The sequence below is a fragment of the Leptosomus discolor genome, chromosome 17, assembly GCF_034619465.1.
Source record: "Leptosomus discolor isolate bLepDis1 chromosome 17, bLepDis1.hap2, whole genome shotgun sequence".
NCBI classification, from domain to species: Eukaryota; Metazoa; Chordata; class Aves; order Leptosomiformes; family Leptosomidae; genus Leptosomus; species Leptosomus discolor.
Genome location: NC_141407.1, coordinates 14,770,070 through 14,793,106, shown reverse-complemented (window position 1 = coordinate 14,793,106; position 23,037 = coordinate 14,770,070). Strand labels below are relative to the sequence as shown.

The 23,037-nt window shown below is 53.3% G+C and overlaps 1 protein-coding gene across 2 annotated transcripts in view; it reads left to right on the top strand.

Annotated features, from left to right (window-relative positions):
- Window positions 1-23,037, top strand: part of LAMA5 (laminin subunit alpha 5) — a 92,363-nt gene that overhangs the window by 41,202 nt on the left and 28,124 nt on the right. For both annotated transcript variants that reach the window (XM_086474862.1, XM_086474863.1), the window contains exons 4-23: window positions 2,707-2,825; window positions 3,076-3,246; window positions 3,715-3,812; window positions 8,723-8,838; window positions 9,752-9,870; window positions 10,673-10,763; window positions 11,485-11,619; window positions 12,078-12,140; window positions 13,499-13,639; window positions 14,032-14,169; window positions 14,419-14,553; window positions 15,051-15,185; window positions 16,988-17,125; window positions 17,306-17,358; window positions 17,550-17,649; window positions 18,168-18,220; window positions 18,621-18,726; window positions 19,447-19,546; window positions 19,755-19,911; window positions 21,583-21,721. In XM_086474862.1, coding sequence (XP_086330988.1) covers window positions 2,707-2,825; window positions 3,076-3,246; window positions 3,715-3,812; window positions 8,723-8,838; window positions 9,752-9,870; window positions 10,673-10,763; window positions 11,485-11,619; window positions 12,078-12,140; window positions 13,499-13,639; window positions 14,032-14,169; window positions 14,419-14,553; window positions 15,051-15,185; window positions 16,988-17,125; window positions 17,306-17,358; window positions 17,550-17,649; window positions 18,168-18,220; window positions 18,621-18,726; window positions 19,447-19,546; window positions 19,755-19,911; window positions 21,583-21,721 — 2,307 coding nt within the window. The remainder of the gene's footprint in view (window positions 1-2,706; window positions 2,826-3,075; window positions 3,247-3,714; window positions 3,813-8,722; window positions 8,839-9,751; window positions 9,871-10,672; window positions 10,764-11,484; window positions 11,620-12,077; window positions 12,141-13,498; window positions 13,640-14,031; window positions 14,170-14,418; window positions 14,554-15,050; window positions 15,186-16,987; window positions 17,126-17,305; window positions 17,359-17,549; window positions 17,650-18,167; window positions 18,221-18,620; window positions 18,727-19,446; window positions 19,547-19,754; window positions 19,912-21,582; window positions 21,722-23,037) is intronic.

The following is a 23,037-nucleotide window of genomic DNA, read 5'->3' as shown; positions in this document are numbered from 1 at the left end:
CTTGTACCTGCATGTAGTGACAACGCTGCAACGTCTGGAGTCCTCTTCCCTCTCGCAACATCAGGCCCTGTTACCGACCCCCTCGAGACGTGACGTGCAGTGACACAGCCCAGTGGAAAATTCCCATGGAAATCAAGAGGTGGCTGCTCCAAAACCTGCCAGATTTGCTAGCACAAGAAGTCGTTTGCGGAGGTTTATTTTTGGCATGGGGAATTCTGTAGGTGGTCTAATAAAAACACTCATCAGCTGAGTAACAGGGTTCAAAGCAGCCAGCGAGAACGTAAGCATTCTCCAGAGACACCAGCAAGCCTTGCCGTGGGTGACACCAACCCCCCTGGCTCAGCGCTGCCCCTCAAGTCCCAGTCATCCTGGGGGGTGTTCGGTTCCCCAGGCTGCCTCATGCCCCCCAACCAGGCTGCCAAAGTGCTTTTGGGCTGAGCTCTGCAGAGAAGGGAAGGAATGACTGTCGTGGAAAGCATCTGTCAGTGCAGCTGATGGGCCCTCCCGGGTAGCGGGGCTGGAGGGACCGTGGCGATGCGAATCCTCTGGGCGTCGTGGCGGGGAGGCACCGTGCTCTCCTCGGCCGCCAAAGGAGAGGCAGGAGCGCTGGGGAGAGATTTATGGTGGTGTTTATCCGTGTGAAGGGCTCCCCACCCAGCGTTTCAAATGGGGACAGGACATGAAAGATGCCCGGTTCCAGCTGTCCATCCAGGCGCACGGAGCTTTGCCTGCCTCAGCTCATCGTGTTGTGCAGGATTAGCCCGTTTCGTCTCGCTTTGCTGGGCAGTGCCACTGCGGAGGGGAAGGCAGCCGTAGTGCAGAGCGAGGCTCTGTCCTTTTCTCCACTGAGGGTAGGCTTCTGCAGTCTGATGTTTCCTTAAAGCTTTGCTGTGGTTAAGGCTAGTGGGTTACTCTGATTTAGCTCAGAGTGCCCGGCTTCTGGCTGACATGGTTGTGTAGATTTGCAATAACTGGAGGAGTTCTTTGGTTTTCTTGAGTAGCTGCTCTTACCAAGCATCCTGACTCCATGCCCAGCTGTGGCAGTGCTCTGGAAATCAATCTTCTTGAGCCGGTGGTGACAGGCTCCTCGCGTGGGGCTTCAGAATAAATTGACTTTAAAAAAGCACCTGGTGAAGCAAAGCTCAGCAGCCAGAGACCTGGTGTTAAATGTTTCCACACCATCTTCCTGTGGATGCAATTGAACTCCTGCTGTTGCCAAAACAGTGTTTCATGGAGCGAGGCCACGCTGCTGGAGACAAGGTGTGGACGGGTGCACGCCAGAGGTGAAGGCAAAGGAGGCAGAAGCTCTCTGTGCTCCCCCCTTCTTGTTCCTCCTGCCTGGCTTAGCCTGCCAGTGCAGCACGTGGGGTGAGGGGCATGCCTTCTGGAGGCACATTGCAACAGATTTTGGAGGATTCTTCCCATGGATTAGGTTAACGTTTCCCCATCAGCTCCTTGTGTGAACTGAGCAGTGCTGGCAGGAGCAGCAGGTTGTGTTGGCTGCCTTTTCTTCCTCCTCCTCCCCACGGAAACACCCTCAGGAGCCCTGCAGCTTGTGTGCTTCGGCACACACTGCTGAGAGCTCCTGGCACAGGTGGAACAGGAGTGGGAAGGAGCAGCAGCCTTTGTCCCAGGCTCTTCCCCGGGGGAACAGCCCCGGAGAGTGGCCTGCATGGGTTTTTGCATGGGTAAATGTGGGTTCTCACCACCCTGCACAATCAGGTCCTGAACTGCCCCAGCTCGTTCACTGTGGTTTGGTTGGCTCTGCCAGCGCAGGGGTGTCGGACATCTCGGGGATGAGGGTGCTGGACTTGCAGGAGCAGCTGTGCAGGGAAGCCAGGACGTTCCTGCAGCTGCAAGGAGAGTGTTGGCATGCAATGTCCCCGAAGCAGGTTGCAGGCCCAGCAGTGTGACTGCCTGGTGGAGCCTGTCCCCTGGCTTTAACCAGCCTTGCATTGCTCCTTCGCAGCAGGAGCCCTTGACTGCTGTCCCCAAGGGGAGGTTTTGGGTGGCTTTGGCATTTCTGTTTTGTAGTGCTGGTTTAAGAGTGATTGCAGAGTTCAGAGTAAGGTGGGAGAAGGTGACATCCTGCAGGCAGTTGCTCTGCCTCTCCCAAATGCTGCAGGTCCCCTCCCCACACCTGCATGTCCACCCTGCCTGGTAGAAGATGTCACAGCAGTGGCTGTGGCTTGTGGTTGCCCCCATGGTGTGGCTCTGTGCTGGCTCACTCTTCAGGACCGACCCAAGAAGTTGAGGAGCAGCATGAACGTGATGGTACCAGCTCCTACATCAGGAGGAGAGCTCTAGCAGCAAACAACCCTTCCTCAGTTCAGCGGAAGGGGTCTAGCAAATCCAGTGCCAGCAAGGCAGCAAATTCAGGCCAGGGTTAGATGTCAAGCTGGTTAAACTTAATGCCAAAATCAAGCTCTCTGCAGGTGGTCACAGTAGGCGCAATGGCTATTCTCACTTTCCTACAATGAGGTGATTTGGGGGATTTTCTGACCTTGCCTATTACTCTCATAGTGACTCCCTCCCTTAGTGGCGTACATGTATGTTAGCAATGATGGAGTTAATGATACAAAGCAATCTGTATGTAGTAAATGCTTAACAAAGAGTATACACCCTTCTCTTGGTCAGTGTGGGAAAATCTATACAGGGCTCTGAATTGTTCCTTTTCTCCTACTGCTTTCATCTCTGGTTGAACAGCTTCCAAGAGGGACTGCATTGAGAAGTTTGGACTGCAAACCGTGGATCGTATCACCAAGGACGACCATGCCATCTGCACTACTGAGTACTCTCGGATCGTGCCTTTAGAAAATGGGGAGGTGAGCAGTTGCACGTTTTCTCCCCTGGAGTTTCCAGGGTTTCTCAGTGACTGTAGGTACTCTTATTAATTGATTCCCACTTGACTTTTGGATGCCACTTAAACTACTCAGTTAAACAAAACAGGACTGGTGGGGGAACTGATTCAGTCATCTTAAAGGGAGGTAAAGACTGTGTTCGGCTGAGGGAGAGATTAATTTCCTCCCACCTCACAGGCTTACACAGATTTGTTTTCTCTTCTTGCATTCACAGATTGTTGTCTCTCTGGTAAATGGGCGCCCAGGAGCCATGAACTTCTCCTACTCTCCTCTGCTGCGGAATTTCACGAAAGCCACCAACATCAGACTGCGCTTTCTGCAGACAAACACTCTGCTCGGGCACCTGATGGGCAAAGCTTTAAGGGACCCAACGGTGACAAGGAGGGTAAGGCAGGCCTTGATGCCTCTTGCTAATGAGGTGGAAGTGTTTGAGGGCTGTGTATGCCACCTCTGGGGACAAGACATCCCTGGATGTTGCCCGTGGAGATTTTCTGTCTTTGCACTTGTGCTCCCCGAGCTGATGGCATCTGCAGTGGATGGCCCTGCTACTGTGGCTGGAGCTGGAGGCTGCTTGGGAAGAACTGTGCTTAGCATCAACAGCATGAAACCGGGAAGCACCTCTTGGTGTCACATGTGGCTGTGCTGGGAGACCCATCTTGTAGCTGGTGGGCTCTGTTAGTGGTGGTGGGTCTTACCATAGGCAGATATTGCAGCCTACAAGGTCCAGCTTGTCGCTGTAAGGGAAATATCTCAGCACATCATTTTGCTGGATAAAGTCCTGCCAAATGCTAAGTAGGACAGTTACGAAGCTTATTCATAAAGATTAATGCCCAGCTCTTCTTGTGCTCTCCAGTATTACTACAGCATCAAAGATATCAGCATTGGAGGACGCTGTGTCTGCCATGGCCACGCGGATGTCTGTGATGCCAAAGACCCTAATGACCCTTACAGGTACAGTTTTCAAACTGTCAGTTCTGTGTAAAAGTGTTTGAATTGTTATGCTAAGAACGAAAGATAAGGGGGGTGAGTTGTGTCCTGTCCTGAGCTCGTGATTGTGCCAGCACTGTTGGTCGTGGCTGTGCCCTGAGAACAAATCAGAAAGTGGTCCAGCCAAAGCAGCAAAAATTAAGTGTTTTGTCAGGCTGTTTTTCTGCCAGGTCAGCTCCCTGCTCTGGTTTCGCTGCCCACAGCTTTGCCATCCCCATGGGAGCAGAGTGCTGGAGTGGGAGGGTGGGTCTGCAAAGCCAATACTCCATGTTGAACATGGAGGTTTCTTGTCAAAAGCCCAGGGCTGGTTTCTGGACTTGTTCAGAGAAGTCGCTTGCTTCCCACATGGCTTCTTAAGAATTGGGGCAATGCCCTCATAAATAGATGGTCTCCCAAGAAACCAGAGATCTGCTGCCCCTTTCTACTCATAAGAACCATAAATTGGTTATGTACGTAGCTAAATATCTACTGTTTGCAAAGTAACAAGAGCATGCAAAGCAGTTACATTTTGGCTCGTGGGACTCTTCCCATCCGCCTTGGCAACTTGAAATGCCAGAAAGCTGCTTCAGACCGTGAAAGTGTTGCTTCTTAGCCATCTGTTTGCAGCCTGAATGTTGTCTTTATGAAAGGGATGGGTAGATTCAGCTGGACGAGGGAAGCTTATATTTCTTTCTCATCGGGATCATGTAGAGCTTTTGGATCTTCTAAAATAAAATTCCAGTGAGTCCCAGCCAAGCTTAAAGCTGCTAAGTATTAAAACAAAGACGTATTGGTAAGCAAGTCTGCCTTAGTGTGCCAAACTCTCTGACAAAGGGAAGTTCATAAATATTTGAGTGTTCTTTGTTTTTATTTTAGACTTTGGTGCTGCTGGATGCACAGTATACCTGTGTGCTAGGGCAAAAGGGCTTTATGGTGTAAAAAGGTTCTTTAACATAGAAATGCCATGACATTTCTTGGGTGTATCGATGGCTTGAGGTTCTCCAGGAAGAGGAGGGAAAATGAAGGGAGGAGACGTGTGTTGGGCATCCTCGTTCAATGCCACTTCTGCTGATGACTGTCTTGGCCTCTCAGAATTCCCCTCCTCCACTCTCGTTTGGGTGCATTTGCCATCTTCGCTCTTGGCCCCAAACTGTGCTCTAACGTTGCAGCACACGTTCGGAAGCAGCTGTTGCATTTCACCCAGAGCAGATCGCGCTTGCCCGGAGGAGAAAACATTTCCTACTTGGGTGCATTGTACAGTCAGCACGTAACATCTGTAAAAGCCCTTTGGGATACACCAGGACAAAGATACTGGGTAAATAGAAGAACTTCTCATGGCATTGCTGTACCCTGTTAGCAAGCCCAGGAGCACGGAGAAGTCAGCAGAAATGTGATACTTGCAGTTGAGAAAATGAATAATTGGTGAAACGCTGCCATTCTCCAAGGCTCCAGCAGCAGCAGCTGCGTTCAGCCTTACTGCTGAAGCGGGCACTGCTGGGCAGTCATCCCAGCCCTCCTGCCCTACCGTAGCATGGAGCCAGCATGGAGATACCTGCCAGAACGCTGCAGGACAAGAGGCATCGCAGAGGCAGCTGGGGCTCAGACGCACTGTCCCTTCGTGTCATGGGCCCCAGCTGTCAGAAACATGTCATTTCTTCAGATATCTGTGCAACCCGTCTGAAGTAGGAGGTCCCTCTGCACGTGTCCTGCCTCTTCATGCACTGATGTGTGACAGCAGCAGGGCAAGGAAATGCAAATAGAGGGAGACAAGGAATGTGAATTGGCCCGGCCCTATTAAAAATCCTAGTTATGTCTCAGCCTGTCTGGGAGGTCTCTGCTTCTCATTTTAACTTCTCTCTTCTGCACACGCCTGTGTTTCTTGTGCCTGTTGCCCAAAAAGGCAGGATGAGCACTGTGACAGAGGTGAGGTGAGCTAGAAATCTTGGCAAAGACTTTGGGACGTGATGAAGCATGTTCGTGAGCTGACTTCCTGGCCATAAATGATAATGTTTATCCAGCTTTGGAAAGTTTCTCTGAAGTGCCAAGTTACGGAGGCTGCACATCCAGCTGTGTTAAGTTGGCAGCACATCTGGTCCCCATGTAAGTGTGTATGTGCAAGGGCATACAATGTGTGGGCAGATACAGCCTCCTCAAGGGTCCTTTGCACTTTTCACGACTGTCTCTCTCTGCCCCAAGATCAAATGGGCTCATTTAAGCAGAGGAAAGGAAAATTCTGGTTAAAGATGAACACCAGCATGATCGGGCACAAACCTTTCTCCTGGCAAACCCTGTGAGCAGTGAGTTGAGCAGCAACGGGGACCTGGCCCATGGCAGACAGCCCAGACAGGAATCACGTGTTAACGTGCGGCTGCTGTTGCTGTGAGCTCAGGAGAACCCCACAAGTGCTCTGCAACTGTTTCCCTGGGTTCACTGCCCCGTCATGGGTGCCACAAGCAAGGGAGGAAGCAACCAGAGAGTCCAGCTGCTGCTTCTGTGCCTGATGCTGAAGATAACCCGCAAGACAACAGCAGCCTGACTGGTCAGGAGGAGATCAAGGATGCTTTCCTACTGCTGGATCCTGAATGCTAGCTTGGTCTTTCATATTTTGGAAGGGATAGCACCGTGTGTGCTGGTCCGTTTGTGCCGTCTATGAGTCCCTTTTGCAGGTGGTTTTCCCTCAACACAGTCAGAAGCAGTTAGAGGAAGGGGCTTTTTCTTGATTGTGCTACTCAGATGTCCCAGCCAAATCCAGATGCTGTAGTCCTTGTGTGCATCCCTGACGCAGCTGCTCGCTGGAAACTGTTTATAGTCTCTGTTATTGAGCATCAATTCCAGTGGGAAGACTGTGGTTTTATTTTTTACAGCAGGATGACCAGGAAATATGTGCTAAGTGAACACAGCTGCTCCCTCTTCTTCCCTGTATATATTCCATCAATGCAACATGTAAATATTGTAGCTTATGCACATTTGTCCATAATTCATTAGCAGCACGGACTCGGCACAAGGTGAGGTAAAGCTGCTGTGATAGATGAGCTCTCTGAGAGGTTGTTGCTAATTCTGGACAGCAGAGACTAAATAAATAGCTCCTTCTGCATCTGAGATGTGCATCTTTACTCATTGAGTGCCATCTTTTTACATTCTGGGAGCTGAACCAGTGCTTTCCAAACATCTCGAACATTAAAGAGCTGGGGTGTGTGGCTGGAGCCACGTCCTCCAGCAAGGGAGATTAACACTGCTCACCAGGTTTGTAAATTCCCTGAGTCAGTGACCATCTTTCTCCTCACATATGTATATGGATGTTAATCTTCATCTCCAGCTGCTGCCATGGAAAAAACCAGAAATTTTTGTTTCCTTGGAAATGAGACAGGTAGTCCACTGGTAGTCAGCCAGGTGAGAGGGCTGTGGGTGGTTTCATTCCAGAGGCATGGCTAAGGCTTGCCTGTCGTTAAGTCTCCCCCGTGGGTTTGCAAAACGGGGAGAACAAAGTTCCTGGTGAATGTTTCAGGGCTCATTTCTGACACTTAGGCTCCAGCCAGCCTCTCAGGGGCTCAGCTTCGTGCCTGGACTCTGCCGGCCCCAGCCCAGCCTGTGAATGTGGGTAGGGATGGGGCATCACGAAAGATGCTCAAGTTGCTGACTGCGGCCAAGCCTTTCATGGCCTCTACGAGGGGAGGACCACTGGCGGGGCTGGGACCTCCTGCCTCTCACCCGCTGCAGCTGAAGCAAACAGGCTGAGTGTGGATCCTGCCTGCATTCCCCTGAACTTTCAGCTCATCCCATATTTCATTAAAATGAGTTCACTTGTCCCGTGCTGCTGCCTCTGCCTGGCTATTCACCATACGTACACTTGCAGGTCCCACATCTTAAAAATACCTGTAGGTGGAAACTGTGACGCTTGGTCCGCTGCAGCCGTGGAAGAGCGTGTCTGCACTCCTGCATTTCACCCAGAATGACTGCTCCGTTTGTTTCTAGTGTTTTAAAAAATTACATTTATTTTTAAACACTGCTTTTGAATGGAAAAGCATTGGAGGAGGGAGAGATGGGAGTGGCAGACCAGCCCAGAGGGGAAATGAGTAACTGCACAGATAAAAGCTGGAACATGCTGTATTATCCATAAGTCTAATACAACAGAAAGCGTTTGTGTTGGATGGGAATCGCCTTCTGCTAAGTGGAAGTTTTGGAGGTGATGTCACTGATGTTAATGAATCACCGTTGCGGTCGAGCAGGGACGAGATCTGTCAGTTGACTGTCGAGATTCCTTGCCTGGCGCCTCCGGAGCTGCCTGTTTACCCAGCACAGCCTTGCCTGTGCCGGCTGAGAAAACCGGGACGTGCATTCCAGAGGGAGCGTGGGGCCAGCATCTGCTAAAATACTTAATTCAAACTTCATGGCCTTCCTCTCTGCAAGCACAGGTATACCTGGCGGAGCAGATGGGACCCTCTTTGGCTCTGGGCTATTTAATATTCCTTTCATGCTGCTCCTGCACGGTGGTGGGGACATCTTTGTGTCCCTGCACCATGCTACCCCCTCTCAAGTAATTTGTTTCAGCTCAGGTTTCTACCACTGCCACCTCCAACCATTTCATGTTTTACTGTCTGTAGAGCTGGCTAGGCAGTGACACAGTGATTTTTCTCTAATCCTTGTCTCCCTTGTGGCTGGAAGAGCAAAGTTTGGTGTTTGGCTCAGAAAAAAAAAAAAAAATAATCAGCAATTCAAAAAAAAAAAAAAAAAGCCTTAGAAGCCTCTTTTCCAGAATATTTGGATACACAAATGAGTGGTATTTGTTAATCTGACTAGTGATAGTTACGCACAGCAGGGTTAAGCAGCGGCTCCCCATCCCACGCATCCCTGTCATCGCCGCAGGCTCGGCTGTACCTCGTTCCTCTCCCTTGCAGGCTGCAGTGCGACTGCCAGCACAACACCTGCGGCGGGTCCTGCGATCGCTGCTGCCCCGGCTTCCACCAGTTCCCGTGGCAGCCTGCCACTGCCGACAGCGCCAACGAGTGCCAGCGTAAGTTGGAGTTGGGTTTTTCCTTCCTTTTCCAGCTGTTTTGCAAAGCCCGGGCTGAGCGGGCTTCACCAGCCCCTTGCCGTCGCCGTGCAGAGAAGCCGTTCGCTGCAACGGTGGGGTTTCTGGTGTGTGGCTCTGGGCGGAGAGCACCGGCGCTGCAGGGAGGAGGGTTTGCACAGTGGTTGTGTTCAGCCGAGGCTCCCACCAGGAGGCCCGTGGCGTCTGTACGGGACTTTGATTCTGCTTATGTTCCAGTTCCTCCTCCATGTCCAAGGGTTCGTGCAGGCAGGTCTTGTTGCTCAGTTCTGTCTCCAAGATGAATTACGTTTGGGTGTGTTTACGTACAGGACATCTTTATTTGTCTAAAGAAACCTTTGGTAAATGCCGACAATGGAATTTATGCGGCACTGGGAACGCAGAGCACGGAGCGTAGCTACATCACACCATCTCTTATAAACGCGGGGCGGCAAAGGACAGTTGGGTCTTAATCCCTTTGGTTTGTAAAGAGCACCCACACTGGGTGCTGAACTTTACAGCTCACCTCTATCCCAGATGGGATAAAAGAGGCGAGAACGTTGCTCTCTAAGCCAGACTACTCGAGGCCCCAAGGTTGGGTAATTTCTCTTTCTCGTCTGTACATGCCTGCACATATTTTACTTCTGATTTTGTGCCCGCTGCGTTCTTCCCGTTGCGGACTAGACTTTGTGAGAGAGTTGCCACTTCTGCTCTTTTGAACTGGAAGACTTCCGGGAGCTTGGGTGACCATGTAATCCCTCGGATGCACTCAAACATCTTTCCTCATTGGAAAGTAATCCGTCCAATGTCAGACCCATGAGGAAGAGTTCAAATCTTGCTGATGACTGAAGGACCTCCATGGACTGCTGGCTCAGCTAACGTCTCTCTGTATTTTCAGCTTGCAATTGCAATGGCCATGCCTACGACTGCTACTACGACCCGGAGGTGGATCGCCACAAAGCCAGCAAAAGTCGTGAAGACAAGTTTGAAGGGGGAGGTGTTTGCATTGACTGTCAGGTAGGCCTGAAGAGCTCCCGTGGAAAAGGCTCTTGCAGATTTTTGTGTTTGTTTCCACTGTCAGCCTGGAGTTCAGCCTTGCTGGCAGCTCCACCAACCCCCTCACGCACCCTCTGTTATCTTGATTATGTCTCTCCCTGGAAATTTAGTTTCTTTGCTATATATTAAAGGAGTATGCACCAGTAATGAAAACAAGACTTTGGTTCCTAGCTGTCCCCTGAGTAGTACCATTACCTTTCTGATGCTTTAGGGTTAGGTCTGCTGAGGCACTGGGAGGGACAGATTGGTGCTCAGCACATTGGGAAGTCCCTGGCTAGTTCGCAGCGCTCAAGTGCTGCCATCTCTCTGGATCTCTCTCTGACCACCAAAATGCCAATCTTCTCAGTCTCTGAAGTTCCCAACGAAAGTGGGAAAGTAGCTTTTCTGCTCCCGAGGTGACTGTGAGCTGGTTAGTTCCTGCAGGGGCATGAAACTTCTAGCTGTGCTGTCTTGGTGGGAGGAAACAGATTGCTCCCGCCCTCTTGGCACAAAGTGGTCAGGACGTTTTACCATCTGAAGCAAGTGAAGTGGGCTTGAGGTCAGATATGAACATGAAGCTCAGACTGGGCTTACGGGAGGGTACACAGTTTGCAGGAAAGGCTTTGTTTTCAAATCTGTGCCTGTGGAATTTTGAGCAAGTTTGTGTCTTCCATGTTGCTGACACTTCTGAGTTGGTCCCTCTGGACCCTGCAGCTGTCAGTGCAATCTTGAACATGAATCCTGTGGGCAGAGGAACTGATGCTTCTAACCCCCTGTCTTTCAGCATCACACCACTGGTGTTAACTGCGAGAGGTGCATCCCCGGATACTATCGGTCCCCTGACCACCCGATCGACTCTCCGTACATTTGCTATCGTGAGTGTGATTTCCCCGGCAGGCTGTGGATGCCTGCTTGGACGTGATGGCGCTGGGGAGGGTGGTCTGAAGGATTGGGCTGAGGGATTTTTCTGGTGTAGGGAGTCCAGCACCGTAAGAGATGTGGCTGTGTGGGTGGTTCCTGTTGCAACTGGTATTGCCTGTGGAGATGTATGTGCTCATGCAGACGGTATCTGTGTCTGCAGCATCCGTGAAATCAGAAGTGGTGGCCTGTTCTAAGGCTGGAATGAGCTAAAAATGCATCGTTACCCCTGCTGTTGCCTGTAGGGCAGATCCAGTCTTAGCTGTCATCTCTGTGCTCTTTCAGCTGGTACTTGCCGAGATGGGGATTTCTGGGCAGCAGTGGGTTATATCTGTATTGCCTGGGAGCCCAGCTCGGTCTGGGAGCTGTGACACATTGGCTGTTCTGCACTACATCCTTGCTGCAGTGTGCCACCACTGCCTCTCCGGGGGAACTGGGATCTCCTGGAAAAGGAAGTTAGGACTGTGCTGCTTTACTTGGGACCCTGCAGTTGGACGAGCTCAGTGGGAGGAGTTCCTCTAAGCTTTTGAAGAGGCAAAATTGCACTTTTCCATTTTTGAAGAGAATTTACAGCCGATGGCAGGGTCTCTTGTAGTGGCACTGTATCATGGTGATGCTTCTGTGGTGCTCAAGGGTCTCAGTTAGTGACAAACGCTGCCGGCTTGTCCCTCCCTGCAGGCTGTAACTGTGAGTCTGACTTCACTGACGGCACCTGCGAGGACCTCACCGGCCGCTGTTACTGCAAGCCAAATTACACCGGGGAGCACTGCGATGCCTGTGCCGAGGGATATCTCAACTTCCCCCACTGCTACCGTAAGTGGGGGCTGCGGGGCCATGGGGTGGCCAGTTCTGGGACCCCACAGACCCAGCAAGTGCAGGAAGGACCAAGAGCTCCAGTTGGGGCTGCTCTCCAGGTGCCTTTTCCCTGTGCCTCGTGGCACTCCTGTCCCAGGGAGAGTTCTTGCAGGTGGGGACAAGTCCATGTTTGGCTTGGGTGGAAGCTGGACCGGAGCTGAGCTGGGCTGAACCCAGTTCTCTGGAGTCAACAGGAGCTTCCCATTTTGCTGGAGTCTCCTCTCTCACTTTCTGTGAAAGACATCTTTCCAGAGCCCAGGTTAAAAGTGGCTGTAATGGATCTTTGTTGAGGGGGATGTCTGCACTTGTTCCATGTTCCACTTTTTCATTCAGCCTGTTCAGCTTTGGAAGTGTCAACCCATTGATATCCTGACCAGGATTTCTTTGACCTGTGCAATGTCTCTTTCTCTGCGTAGCTGTTCCAGCATTTGCTCACAATGATACTGGAGAACAAGTGCTCCCTGCAGGACAGATAATAAGTAAGCAATGCAATTTTTCTTGATGCTTTGGCAATCATTGTGCTATTATTTCCCTTATATCTCACCATCTAATGCAAGAACAGGTCTTCAGCTTCCTGGGCACGTACGTTGTAAGAGACAGCCCTGACACAGGGCGGTTCTGAGAGAGGAGGCAGCTGTGGGGTGGGGAAAGGAAGTTTTATGATCACCTTTTATGCCAGTTTTGGCTAGGATAGAGTTAATTTTCTTTACAGGCATGGAAACTCCAGCCCAGAGTGGCCATGTGTTTTTTTTTTTCTGGGGTCTAGGCCATGTGGGGCTGTCCCTTCTGGCCTCCTTGTAAGGGACCCTCCCTAAGATCATAGGGGGTCTGTGGCTGACCTGGAACCCAAGCTGGGTTCTCCCAAATCTCAGTCTTTGCCTTCAGATACAAACCTGTCCTCCTGCCACAGCTGCATGCCCTGTGTTTAACATGGGGGCGGACAGCACCGTGGGTCCGTGCCCACAGCCCCCTCTGCACAAAGCGGCAGGTAGCGCTGCCGTGGGCAGCCGCTCGCTCCGTGTCGCTTGCTCTGCTGTTTTCAAAGCCCACCCGTGCCCTCATCCCTGCTCCCCTCTGCCTCCCTCCTCTCTCATGCTCACTCCTCTCAGTTCATCTTCTCCCTTGTGCTTTTTTTTATCTCTTTTTCCCGTGGAGTCCTCCCCTGTCTTATACTCCCCAGTGCGCTCCAGATAACCTTTTCCTTCCTTCTGGTGTTTTAAACTCTGTATCTTCTAGGCAGGTTTTTCTTTCCTGAGCTGGAATTTCTCGCTTCCCTTCTCATTTCCCCACCTCCCCCTCGCTCTGGTTCTTGGATGATTTTTGTCCTTCCCTTTCCCAGCCCATCACCCCACGCCACTGCTGTCGGTGGAGGCAGGGCTGGCCAAGGGCCTCAGCGCTGCTGTCCTGGGGCACCCGCCTGCTCTGGCAGCGGGCAGATCTCAGGCACAGCTGAGCATGGAGCAACCAAACCCCACCCTGAAGGCCTTGGTTATTCCCACGCAGCTCTTGGGCAAAGCTGCGCTGAATCAGCCCTGTCTGAATTTGCTCAAACAGCATTTGTCCGCCCTGTGCGTTGCCCTGCTGCCCAGCACCTCGCACACGTGCACGATGCCGAGGTCTCCCAGCAACCCTGCGGCCCCACGAGCCAGGCACGCTGGTCGCTTGAGCAGGGTTTGGTTAAAACGTTTGCATCTGGTAGGAAGATGAGGAGGAGGCAAGCGCTTGAGCTGTCGCCTCTCATGGCAGCTCCTTCCTTGTCCTTATGGGACCTCTGCCCAGCCAGAGAGGTCGACTGACAGCCCTGTGTGGTGTTGCTTGTGGTGTGTCCCCACTCCAGACTGCGATTGCTACGCCGGTGGGACAGAAGGCAACGCCTGTCGCAAAGACCCTCGGGTGGGGATGTGCGTGTGCAAACCCAACTTCCAGGGAACACACTGCGACCAGTGCGCCCCAGGCCACTACGGACCCGGCTGCCAGCGTGAGTGACTCCGGGGGTCAGCGGCCCCCAGCTCGCCCTGCTCCCCTCCCTGCTGGGAAGGAGCGTGCCTTTCCCCATCCTCCGCTTGCGCTGGGGAGGAGGAATTCTTCAGCCCCACTTCCAAGTGACAAATTCCCATGGCTTTTGCTGGTGTTTTCCACCCAGCCCTGACCCTCCAGCATCCTCCCAGCCTGCGGGGGCCGGGGGGGCATGTCTTGAGAAATTCCCTATGGAATGGCTATGGGCCAGGCATGTTTGCTGCCAGCTGGGTCCCCCATGGTTTCTTCAGTGACTGCACTGCTACCCCAGATGAACAGGCGCTCTGGTTCCTTTCCTAGGAGGGGGAAGGACAGAGAAACTGCTTATTTACTGGTGCCCTTGTTGCTTTCCAGCCTGCCAGTGCTCCGGCCCCGGTCAGTACGATGGCACCTGTGACAGCGAGACAGGGCAGTGTCTGTGTCGAACGGGATTTGAAGGGCACATGTGTAACCAGTGCGCTCCCGGCTACTTCAACTACCCGCTGTGCCAGCGTGCGTATCTGTCCTCCCACAGGCCTGGGTGGGTACGCACAGAGCCAGAGTGTTCTGGCAGGGTTTTGAAGGAGGGCTGGGAAGTGGGTTTGTGGGAGTTTTGGGAGGATATATGCAGTGGGCAGAGACTGACAGAACGCTTGGAGCAGCACCTAGGTGCCCATCAGAACCTCAGGAAAAAAACCCCACGTTGCCAGGAGCTTTTCCCCGTGCTCCCAGCGCAGGGCAAATGGTTTCTCTCTGTTGCAGTGTGTGGCTGCAGCGCTGTCGGGACGCTGCCGGGAGGCTGCGACTCTGTCGGGACGTGCTTCTGCAGACCTGAGTTTGCTGGGCCGCGGTGTGAGCAGTGCAGTCCTGGGCACCACTCCTACCCCCACTGCTACGGTAAGGACGTTAACGTTCAGTTCCTGCTGGTCTGTCACCTTCTGAAAAACATGCCTGTTTTTGCAAGACTTTGGCGTTTCTCGAAATCAAAATCCATGTGGTTTGCACCGTGGGTTTGGCAGGCTTGTTCTGGAGGTCATGGATCGTGCCAAAGCCCGGGAGACAAAGCAGTTTTTATCGGTCACACTTCCTCATCACAACCCTGCTGTGACACGATGTCTCAGCTTATGCCTTTTTTTTTGTCTGTCTTTTTAGTGCATTAACCTACTAAACTGCTGAGGAATGTTGAATGAGCTGTAAAAAAACCTCAGTGGCATTTTCCTGGTATGGCCATGACTCTAGCTGAAAATATTGCTTGTCTTTCCAGGGGATTAAGAAATTAATTTAGTTCTGATGGAAATGGCTAATTCCTGTGGGGCTGAATGACAGTTCAGCCCAGCGGTGGTTGGCCGTGGATCGCACGTTTCATCAGACTATTGAGAGTCCTGCTCTTACAGCTTGCTCCTGCGATTCCCGGGGTGCCGTGGACAACAACTGCAGCCCAGCTGGCCAGTGCCGATGCCACGTGAATTTTGCGGGACACACCTGCAACCAGTGTGCCCTGGGCTTCTATGGGTACCCCAGCTGCACACGTGAGTAACCACCACCGGGTCTCAGCGGAGGGAATAGCTGCTGGAATGGCTTTGTGGTGGTTTTCCTTTCCATGACCTGTCTCCCAGGGCTGTATAGGAATACAGTTGGCTCGTGCAGCGGGAATTAGTTTTCCTGTGCACAGTTCACCTGGCTGTCTCATCTGACAGATCAAAGAAAGGCTTCTCCAAGGGCTGTGCAGTTTGTCTCCCCCCAGTTCTGTCCCTAACAGCAGGAGCTTGGGTCTGCCTGCTCAGTTTGGAAGTAAAACCCAGTCTGGGCTCTAATCCAGTGACTTGTTAAGATAACAGACCTGCAGAGTCTGACCTGGGGAGCAGCTGCAGTTCAGGCTCTCTCACTGAAAGCGTTGGGTGCAGATGCACGTCAAACATGCTGAACTGCATCTGCATGTCCTCAGGCTTGAGTGCCTGCAGCCAGAGAGAGCAGGGGCTTACTCCACCTTGGTTCCTGCCAACGCACAGGAGGACCAACTGTGCTGAAACCAGCAGGAGTCGTACGGTTGTACAGCAGGGTGAACAATGAGGATCAGGATTTGGGGATTCGTGTCAGCCTCAAATTCGAGGTGTCCGCTGGCACGGTGAGAGCTTTGCATCCTCTTCCCTGGGCGCTGCACCACTCCTGGAGCAGGGCTGCTGGTGCCAGGGCTGCGCAATGCCTGTGGCAGGTGCCTGTGGCCCCAGATACTCTGAATAGCTTTCCCCAGCTCTGGGCATTGTGTCCCCATCTCCCTCCTTGTTGGCAGTCCGACTGGAAGCCAGATGTACTCTTATGTCTCCCAGCAAGAATTTACTGCTCATTAAAAAATAATCTGCGATACAATTTCCCTGAAGCAACAAAAGAGCATCACCACCCTCTTGCACCACACTAAATGTAGACCCCTGTGCCGTGGCCAGCTGGCAGAGCACTGCTGGCAAGTGCTGATGCCGGCAATATGCCTTTGAAGAGGCCGGAGATGAAATGGTCTCGCAGGAGTTGTTCTTTTTCTTTTTTTTTCTGCCTTGGTCTCCTAAAGCAGTGTCCAAACTGCAGAGCTGTAGAGGAGTCACAGCAAGGAAAGGAGAACCTGATTTGATATTTTTTTTTTTTTTTTTTTACTCCTTAATCTGTTGTTTTACGAACAATGTTTTGCTGTTAGCCAGTCCGGGGGCGTCAGCCTAAAACGTCCCCTTTGTCGGGGGTTTGAGGAGCGCTGGCTGGGCAAGGGGGGCACGGGCAGCTCCCTGGCGGTTGGCTGACCTTTCACGCGATAGGGCAGCGGGATCTCTACGGGCGTTCGCAGGAGGCAGGTCAGGCAGGAAGCCGCAGAGCCGTTGCCCTGCCCTTGCCCTCGGCTGCCGGCAGCGCCGTGGCTGTGGTGTTGGCCCGCTGCCCCCCGCGCAGCGTCCGCGAGGCAGACCCTGGGGGCCAAACGCTGCTCTTTGGTGTTGGGGTGCCAATGGGCTTTCGTCGGGTCTGGTCTGTCACCGGTTGCTGACCTTTTAGGGATGAGATCACACGTTCCCCTTTTTTTTTTTCTTCACCAAAACTTCACCCGCTCTCCTGAAATACGCGTAAATGCGTGTGAATAGGTGTGAACATTGCAGCTTCTCCTGTTTTTCTTAAAAGATGGTGTGTTTTTAACCAAAAGCAAAGAGTGAGCGTGTATGTTATTTATAACCCATGTTTCTGGCTGCTTTGGCGGTGGTGAAGGTCAGGCAGACAAAAGAGGGTGTCGGTGGGAAGCCTTGAATGCAGGAGTCCCTGTGCCCTGCCGCTCCAGCACTCGCTCTCCCCTCTTTTGCAGCTTGCCAGTGCTCCCAGGAGGGCTCTCTGCACAGCACCTGCGACCAGGAGACGGGGCAGTGCAGCTGCCGGCCCAAAGTGACGGGCCTGCGCTGCGATAGCTGCGTGCCGGGCGCCTATGGATTTCCACACTGCGAAGGTAAACCCCTTCTCCCTGATGGGGGGAGGACTCTGGTGTCTTGGGACATAGTGGTGCAGTGCTGGTAAATGGGCTTGTCGTTGCCCAGGAGCTTGGCAAGGGAAGAAGTAACCCCCTTTAGGAACAGCCAGGGTGTGAGCTATCTCTTTATTAATCCCTCCTTGTGCCTCTCTTTTCTAGTGGGTTCCTGTAACCCAGCAGGGTTGGTGACCGCAGATCCCTCGCTGGCCCCGGTGAGTATCGAATGAATGGATCAACCCCCACAGGTCATTTTTGTGTGATCCCCTTTTTCTCACTTCGGGACGAGTCCTTCCTTAAGCACAGCCCGAAAACAGCCGTTACCCATGCCAAAGTAGCAGACACCTCGGTCAGCCACCGTGCTGCAAATTCTCACCTGCTCTTTTCTCGCCCTCCCTTTCCCCAGGGCTCCTGTGCGTGTCGGGCATACGTGGAAGGCCCAGCTTGCGACAGATGCAAGCCCTTATACTGGAACCTGACTCCAGAGAACCCCTACGGCTGCCTGAGTAAGGAAATGGCATTTGCACAGCCCCAAAATGTCCCCTCCGTGCTGGAATGGTGCAAGATCCAAACCCAAGCCAGTGGGGACCATCGTTGCTGGGTGGAAGTGATGTCCTTCCTTCCCTCTTCACCCTGAGTTGACATGTAAAAGCTGGAGTGGTCTGGGTAGCCCCCAACTTGGAAAGGGGAAAGGCTGGAGCCCGGAGCTTTCTGCTTGGGATGAAACACAGGGCTCATGCAATGAGTTGTGCTGTTCTCAGCCCTCCCTGCAGACTTCGCACGCTTAATTTTTCATGGCCAAATGTGCAGAAAAGGCAAATGTCTTTGATTATTGTGACCTCAACAGTAACTGTCCAAAATTAAATATGAACCGTTGTGCGGCGCTACCCTCTACTTGACCAGCTCCCAGCTCCTCTTATCCCAGCCGGTGTCCTCTGGTGTGGTGTGGGTGCTGTCCCCCGTGAGGCTTCTTCTCAGGGGCTGATTGATCTTCTGGCTTTCTCGTTCATCTCCCTCTCTCCAGGCTGCAAGTGTGATACCAAGGGCACCATCAGCAGAATCGCAGAGTGCCAGCAGGTGGGTTTGCTCCTCTGCTTCCAGGCACCTCCAAGCGTGTGCTGTGTTGGGAGTGTTTCAGCTCCGTCTCTCCCAGGAGCTGCTGGAGAGGCCTGTCCTGACGCTGAGCTCTCAAAGGTTGCACCACAGTCTGGGCTTGCATGAGAACACAGGATTAAGACCTGTCATAAATTAGGCACCTAAATATTTCTGGGTCTGGCCCAGTATGGCTGGATTTTTGTTTGCTTGCATTGTTGGGTAATTTAACTTATCTGGCCCACCCACGCGCAGGAAGCAGTGTAGAGCACGGAACTCAAAATGCTTCTCCGGTGTCTCAGACTGGGACCCAAGTAACAGAGAAACAGCTTGGCTGCAGTGAGCAGTGGGAAGGAATGAGCTTCCATGCCTGCTTCCCTCCTAGGGCAACGGGCAGTGTTTCTGCAAACCGAATGTCTGCGGCCAGTTCTGCTCGACGTGCAAAGACGGCTACTTCAGTATGGAGAACGCAAATTACTTTGGCTGCCAAGGTGAGAGCCCCCTTTGTGATGTGCTGGGTCAACGAGGGGGGGCCCAAGAGCTGACCCTGGAGCAAGCAGCTCTGCGTGTACCCACTGACTGTTGGCCTTGGAGAGAAGCAGCAGGAGATGTCCCACCTCGTGCTTTTGATCGTACCATGGCCCAGAGCAGGGGCTGGGTCTTGCTGTGGATCTGGAGACCCAAGTTCATGTTCTTGCCACTGTTGGACACAGGTCTGTCAGGCTGGGGAATGAAAGACCAGGAAAGATGCCCCCTTGGGTGCCAGAAACTGGTGTGTTTCAACCACTGGCCGTGTCCTTGCAGCTGTACCCCTTCCTGCTGTTGGGAGTGGGTAGGCATGGACACGTGGGGTTGGCTGCTCTCCATCATGCCCATGGGAAGAGGTAAAGGAGGAGATCCGGCCGCTTTTGGCCAGCCCACGTGGTCCTGGCAGGGTGGGGAAGAGGCAGCAAGGCTGCTGCTGGTGGCAGGGCTGCGGCACCCAGCCGTGAGGGTTTGCAGACCTTGTTCCCCCCGCGGCCGTCAGCCGTCTGGAAATAGCTCGGCGCTGAGGTGGAAGAGGAGCCAATCCAAGTGGGGCCGGGGCCAATATGAAAACGGATACAATGGAATTAAAAATAGCGGCCCCCGGCCTCCCCGCCCCGCCTTTGATTAGCGACCGGGAGCTCGTTAGCGCGGCGGGAATGTAAACAGGCCCTTCCTGCCCGCAGGCTGCCGGTGCGACGTCGGCGGGTCCCTGGGGCCGTCCTGCGAGGAGCGGAGCGGAGCCTGTCGCTGCCGGCAGAGCACACGTGGCCCCACCTGCACCCAGTAAGCTGCTCTGGGGGAGGGGGGGGATGCACCTTGGGGTGCTGTGCCTCCTGTTCGCTCCCTCGGGAATGGTGGCCTTGGCCACCCACAGGGATGGGGACCTCGTTGCCTGGGCTGCTGCCACGTCTGCCGTGCGCTTGGCGGAGATGTCCTCTTACCTCTCCCTCCAGGTAGCCCAGCAGGTAACAGTGCTCCCTCTCTTCCCCAGACCTGCGCGGGATCATTATTTCCCTGATCTTCACCACTTGAAGTTCGAGCTGGAGGAAGGCACCACGCCGGCCGGCCGGGCTGTGCGCTTCGGCTACAACCCCCTGGAGTTTGAAGGCTTCAGCTGGCGAGGATATGCCCAGATGTCCTCCATCCAGGTACGTCTGGTGTCTCTGTCCCAGCCCGGCTCCCCCTGGGGAGGATGTGGCTGGTGGAGGACTTGATGTGCTTTTGGCACACGTCTTTCGCCCCAAGTGCTTCTCAAACCCCCCAAGTCACAAGATGACCAACATAAACAGCACGGTGTATATATAGCCTGTTTGCACAGATATTTCCTGTAGTGCTGGGGACGGCATAGACTGATGAGGGGAAGGATCCTAAATTGGGAATCCCCTGACATCCTAATCCAGTTAGACAACGGTGGTAGCTTGGTGATTACTTACAGGGATGTCTATAAACACTGTCTCTGGGTTTTCTTGCGGCTCTTTCATCTGACTCTGCTCTTTCCTGCATCTCTCTGCATAACCTTCCCTCCCTTTTCCAAAAATAAACTAGCTCCTCCTTAGCTGCCGTGTTCAGCTTGGACCTCTTGTTACCGTTCTGCCTCTGCTCTTGCTGTTAGATGGTTTGCTGTAACGGTGGTTTACGCTAACGTGGAGTTGTCTGAGCCCTAGAAGTGAAGCTATTTCATCCGTTGACCCTCTTTTCTCCTTGGTGGATTCTTCTTCTGCATGGCCGCAGCGGAAGTGTCGCCTCTGTGTGTGTGTTTGGGGATGGGGTGCAGGGCAGTGATTGTCTGACAGTCTTGTCCCGTGTAAGGTGTTCCTTATTCTGGTGTGTGTACTTTCAAATTTCTTCACTTATTTCATGCTTAGGTGAAGTAACAGAGGGGCCTAATGTGTTAGTCATTTCCTGTTGAATTTGTACGTAGGAGCTAAGGACCTAACTCCTATAGACTCCTTTGGGAAAACCCCCATCTTAAAGCTTAAGGATGGAGCTCATGCTCAAGCTCACGGCTTTTGTTTTGTATCCAGTGTTGGCTTTTGAGATAGAAATAGACCTTGATAGGAAGGCTGGCCCATGGCCGTCTGCTGGCAGGTCTCACCTGTAGTTTGCTCTCTGCCAGATCCTTCCAGTTTGCTCTCCAGTGGGAAGATGATGTGCAAAGAACACAGAGTACTCCTTAGGAGTCTCCCTGGGCAGACCTGCTTTGCCTGGTAGGCAGGAGAGTATTTAAGCAGGTGCCTAAATCTACTTGAAATGGGTCAGACTTAAACATCTGCTTAACCGGGGTCTTCCAGGCAGGTGGAGGGCTGACGCACCCACTCCCTTAGTACCTCTAGTCCTTAGCATTGCAGGTCGAGGTACCAGCTCAATTTTTAGCCTCCTCTGCAGGCACCTGGGCAGAGCCCTGTAAACACAAGGGCAGGTGCTTCGGCATTTGGTACCTCCTGGCCGGTTACGGCACGAAGCCCAAAAGCAACGTGCCGAAAACAAAAGCAAGAACCCCTTAAAACCTCTCCTCTGGTGCGGCGGGTGCCCCAGGGGTAGCCAAACCCCCCTGCCACGCCAGGGCGTCTTCCAGCTGTCGGCAGAGCCTTTCCACCCCGCTTCCCTCAGGCAGGTTGCTCCCTCGGCGGCTGGCACGGCGTCACGAGGCGCCGGTGCCGTGCCTGTGCGGTAGGGCCGGCGTGCTTGTCTCCTCCTCGCGCTGTGGCATGTTGCTTTGGGAGCAGTGAGCCGAGCGGCTGCGCTTGGGCTGGTAGCTGTCGGCGGTGGAGGTAATTGAAGGTGTGCTCTGCTTCTCTCCCCTTTCTCTCTCCCACCAGCCCAAGGTAGTGGTGACTCTCAATGTGACCTCCCCCGACCTCTTCCGCCTCGTCTTCCGCTACGTCAGCCGGGGGCCCGCCAGTGTGGAAGGGAGGGTCTCGGTCGTTGAGGAAGGAAAGTTTAATGTTTGTGGCAACTGTAAGTGCATTTTTCACTTCTAGACTAACTCAGAGCATCCCACGCTGCTCCTCTGCCCCTTCTCCTGCCCCAGGTGTGCCCGTCCAGGTGTGCCCATCCCAAGCGTGCCCGTCTCAGGTGGCCGGCCAGCGCCGTGCCCTGGGATGGCGAGGGAGGGGAAGAGAGGCAGGCAGGTAGGCAGGTAGGCAGGCGGGTGAGGCTCTCCCGCAGAGCGGGTGAGCGGCCAGGAGCTGGCCCCCCCCCCGGTGACGTGCGCCCCGTGTGCTTTTTTGCTTTTTGCAGAATAAGATCAGAGTCACGGTAGCCGTGAAGGAGGCAGAGCTCTATCTGTTCCATGTCATCCTGAGGTATATTAATTCAGGAGGGGCCACTCTGTATGGCAAAATTACAGCTTATCAGCCACGAAGGAGAGGTAAGGATCCCAGACTGCTCTGCTCCCCTGCGCCATCGCCACCTCCTCCCCATCCCAGGCAACCTTCTGCATCATCCTTTCCAGAAGACACTTCCATATGGCTTTATCCCATTAGTCCTGCCCTTCCAACTGAAAGGCTGATTTGAGTTTGCAGCCCCCTCCCTTATTTGACAAAGCAGCAGCGAGTTGGCCCTCGCTCCTGGGGCTGCACAGTGAGGACTGTTAGCAGCCAGGCTGGTGTGAGATGAGGCTGCTGTATGGTTCGGTACAGCCTTTCTAGCAGGGGACGAGATCACCCCAGTGCCCCAGGCAGAACGGAGCTGGGTTTCCACAAAACCAGAATGGGCCAATTGCTGGGAACTGGATCCAAACTTCGGCAGCTGGACGTGGTTTTATCTCACAGGTGCCCTCACGTAGCAGTCCTGCCCTTGCCTTGCACTTCTCCAAACCAGGCTGCTGGCTTCACGCATGGTGTGGGGTTTGGAAGTGGCGTGGAATTGCCCGTGTTATACAGGCATTGCACTCTGATGCAATATCTTACCAAGCCATGAGCTGCTGAAGAAGAAGAAGAGCCACCAAAGGATGGCTGAACAAGCCTGGAGACCTGGATAACAAATACTTTGTGAATCAATATGGGCAAGAGGGTGTGGGGAGACGTGGCAAGACAGACCTGAGACTGCAAGTGCCCTTAGTGGGTGGTTGGCCGATTGATTTTACCCCTTCTGACGCTACAGCCACGTCATCCCGCTGAACTTCTTCCTCCCGACCGTACGTGCGCAGCACAAGGCTGTTGACACCACCTACCTGATTGATCAGCGTGTGAAGTTCTCCCCTCTGTCTTGAATTGACACAGAAAGTGTTTTGCCTTTGATGGGATCTGCAAGGTTTGAAATGCCAAGATACT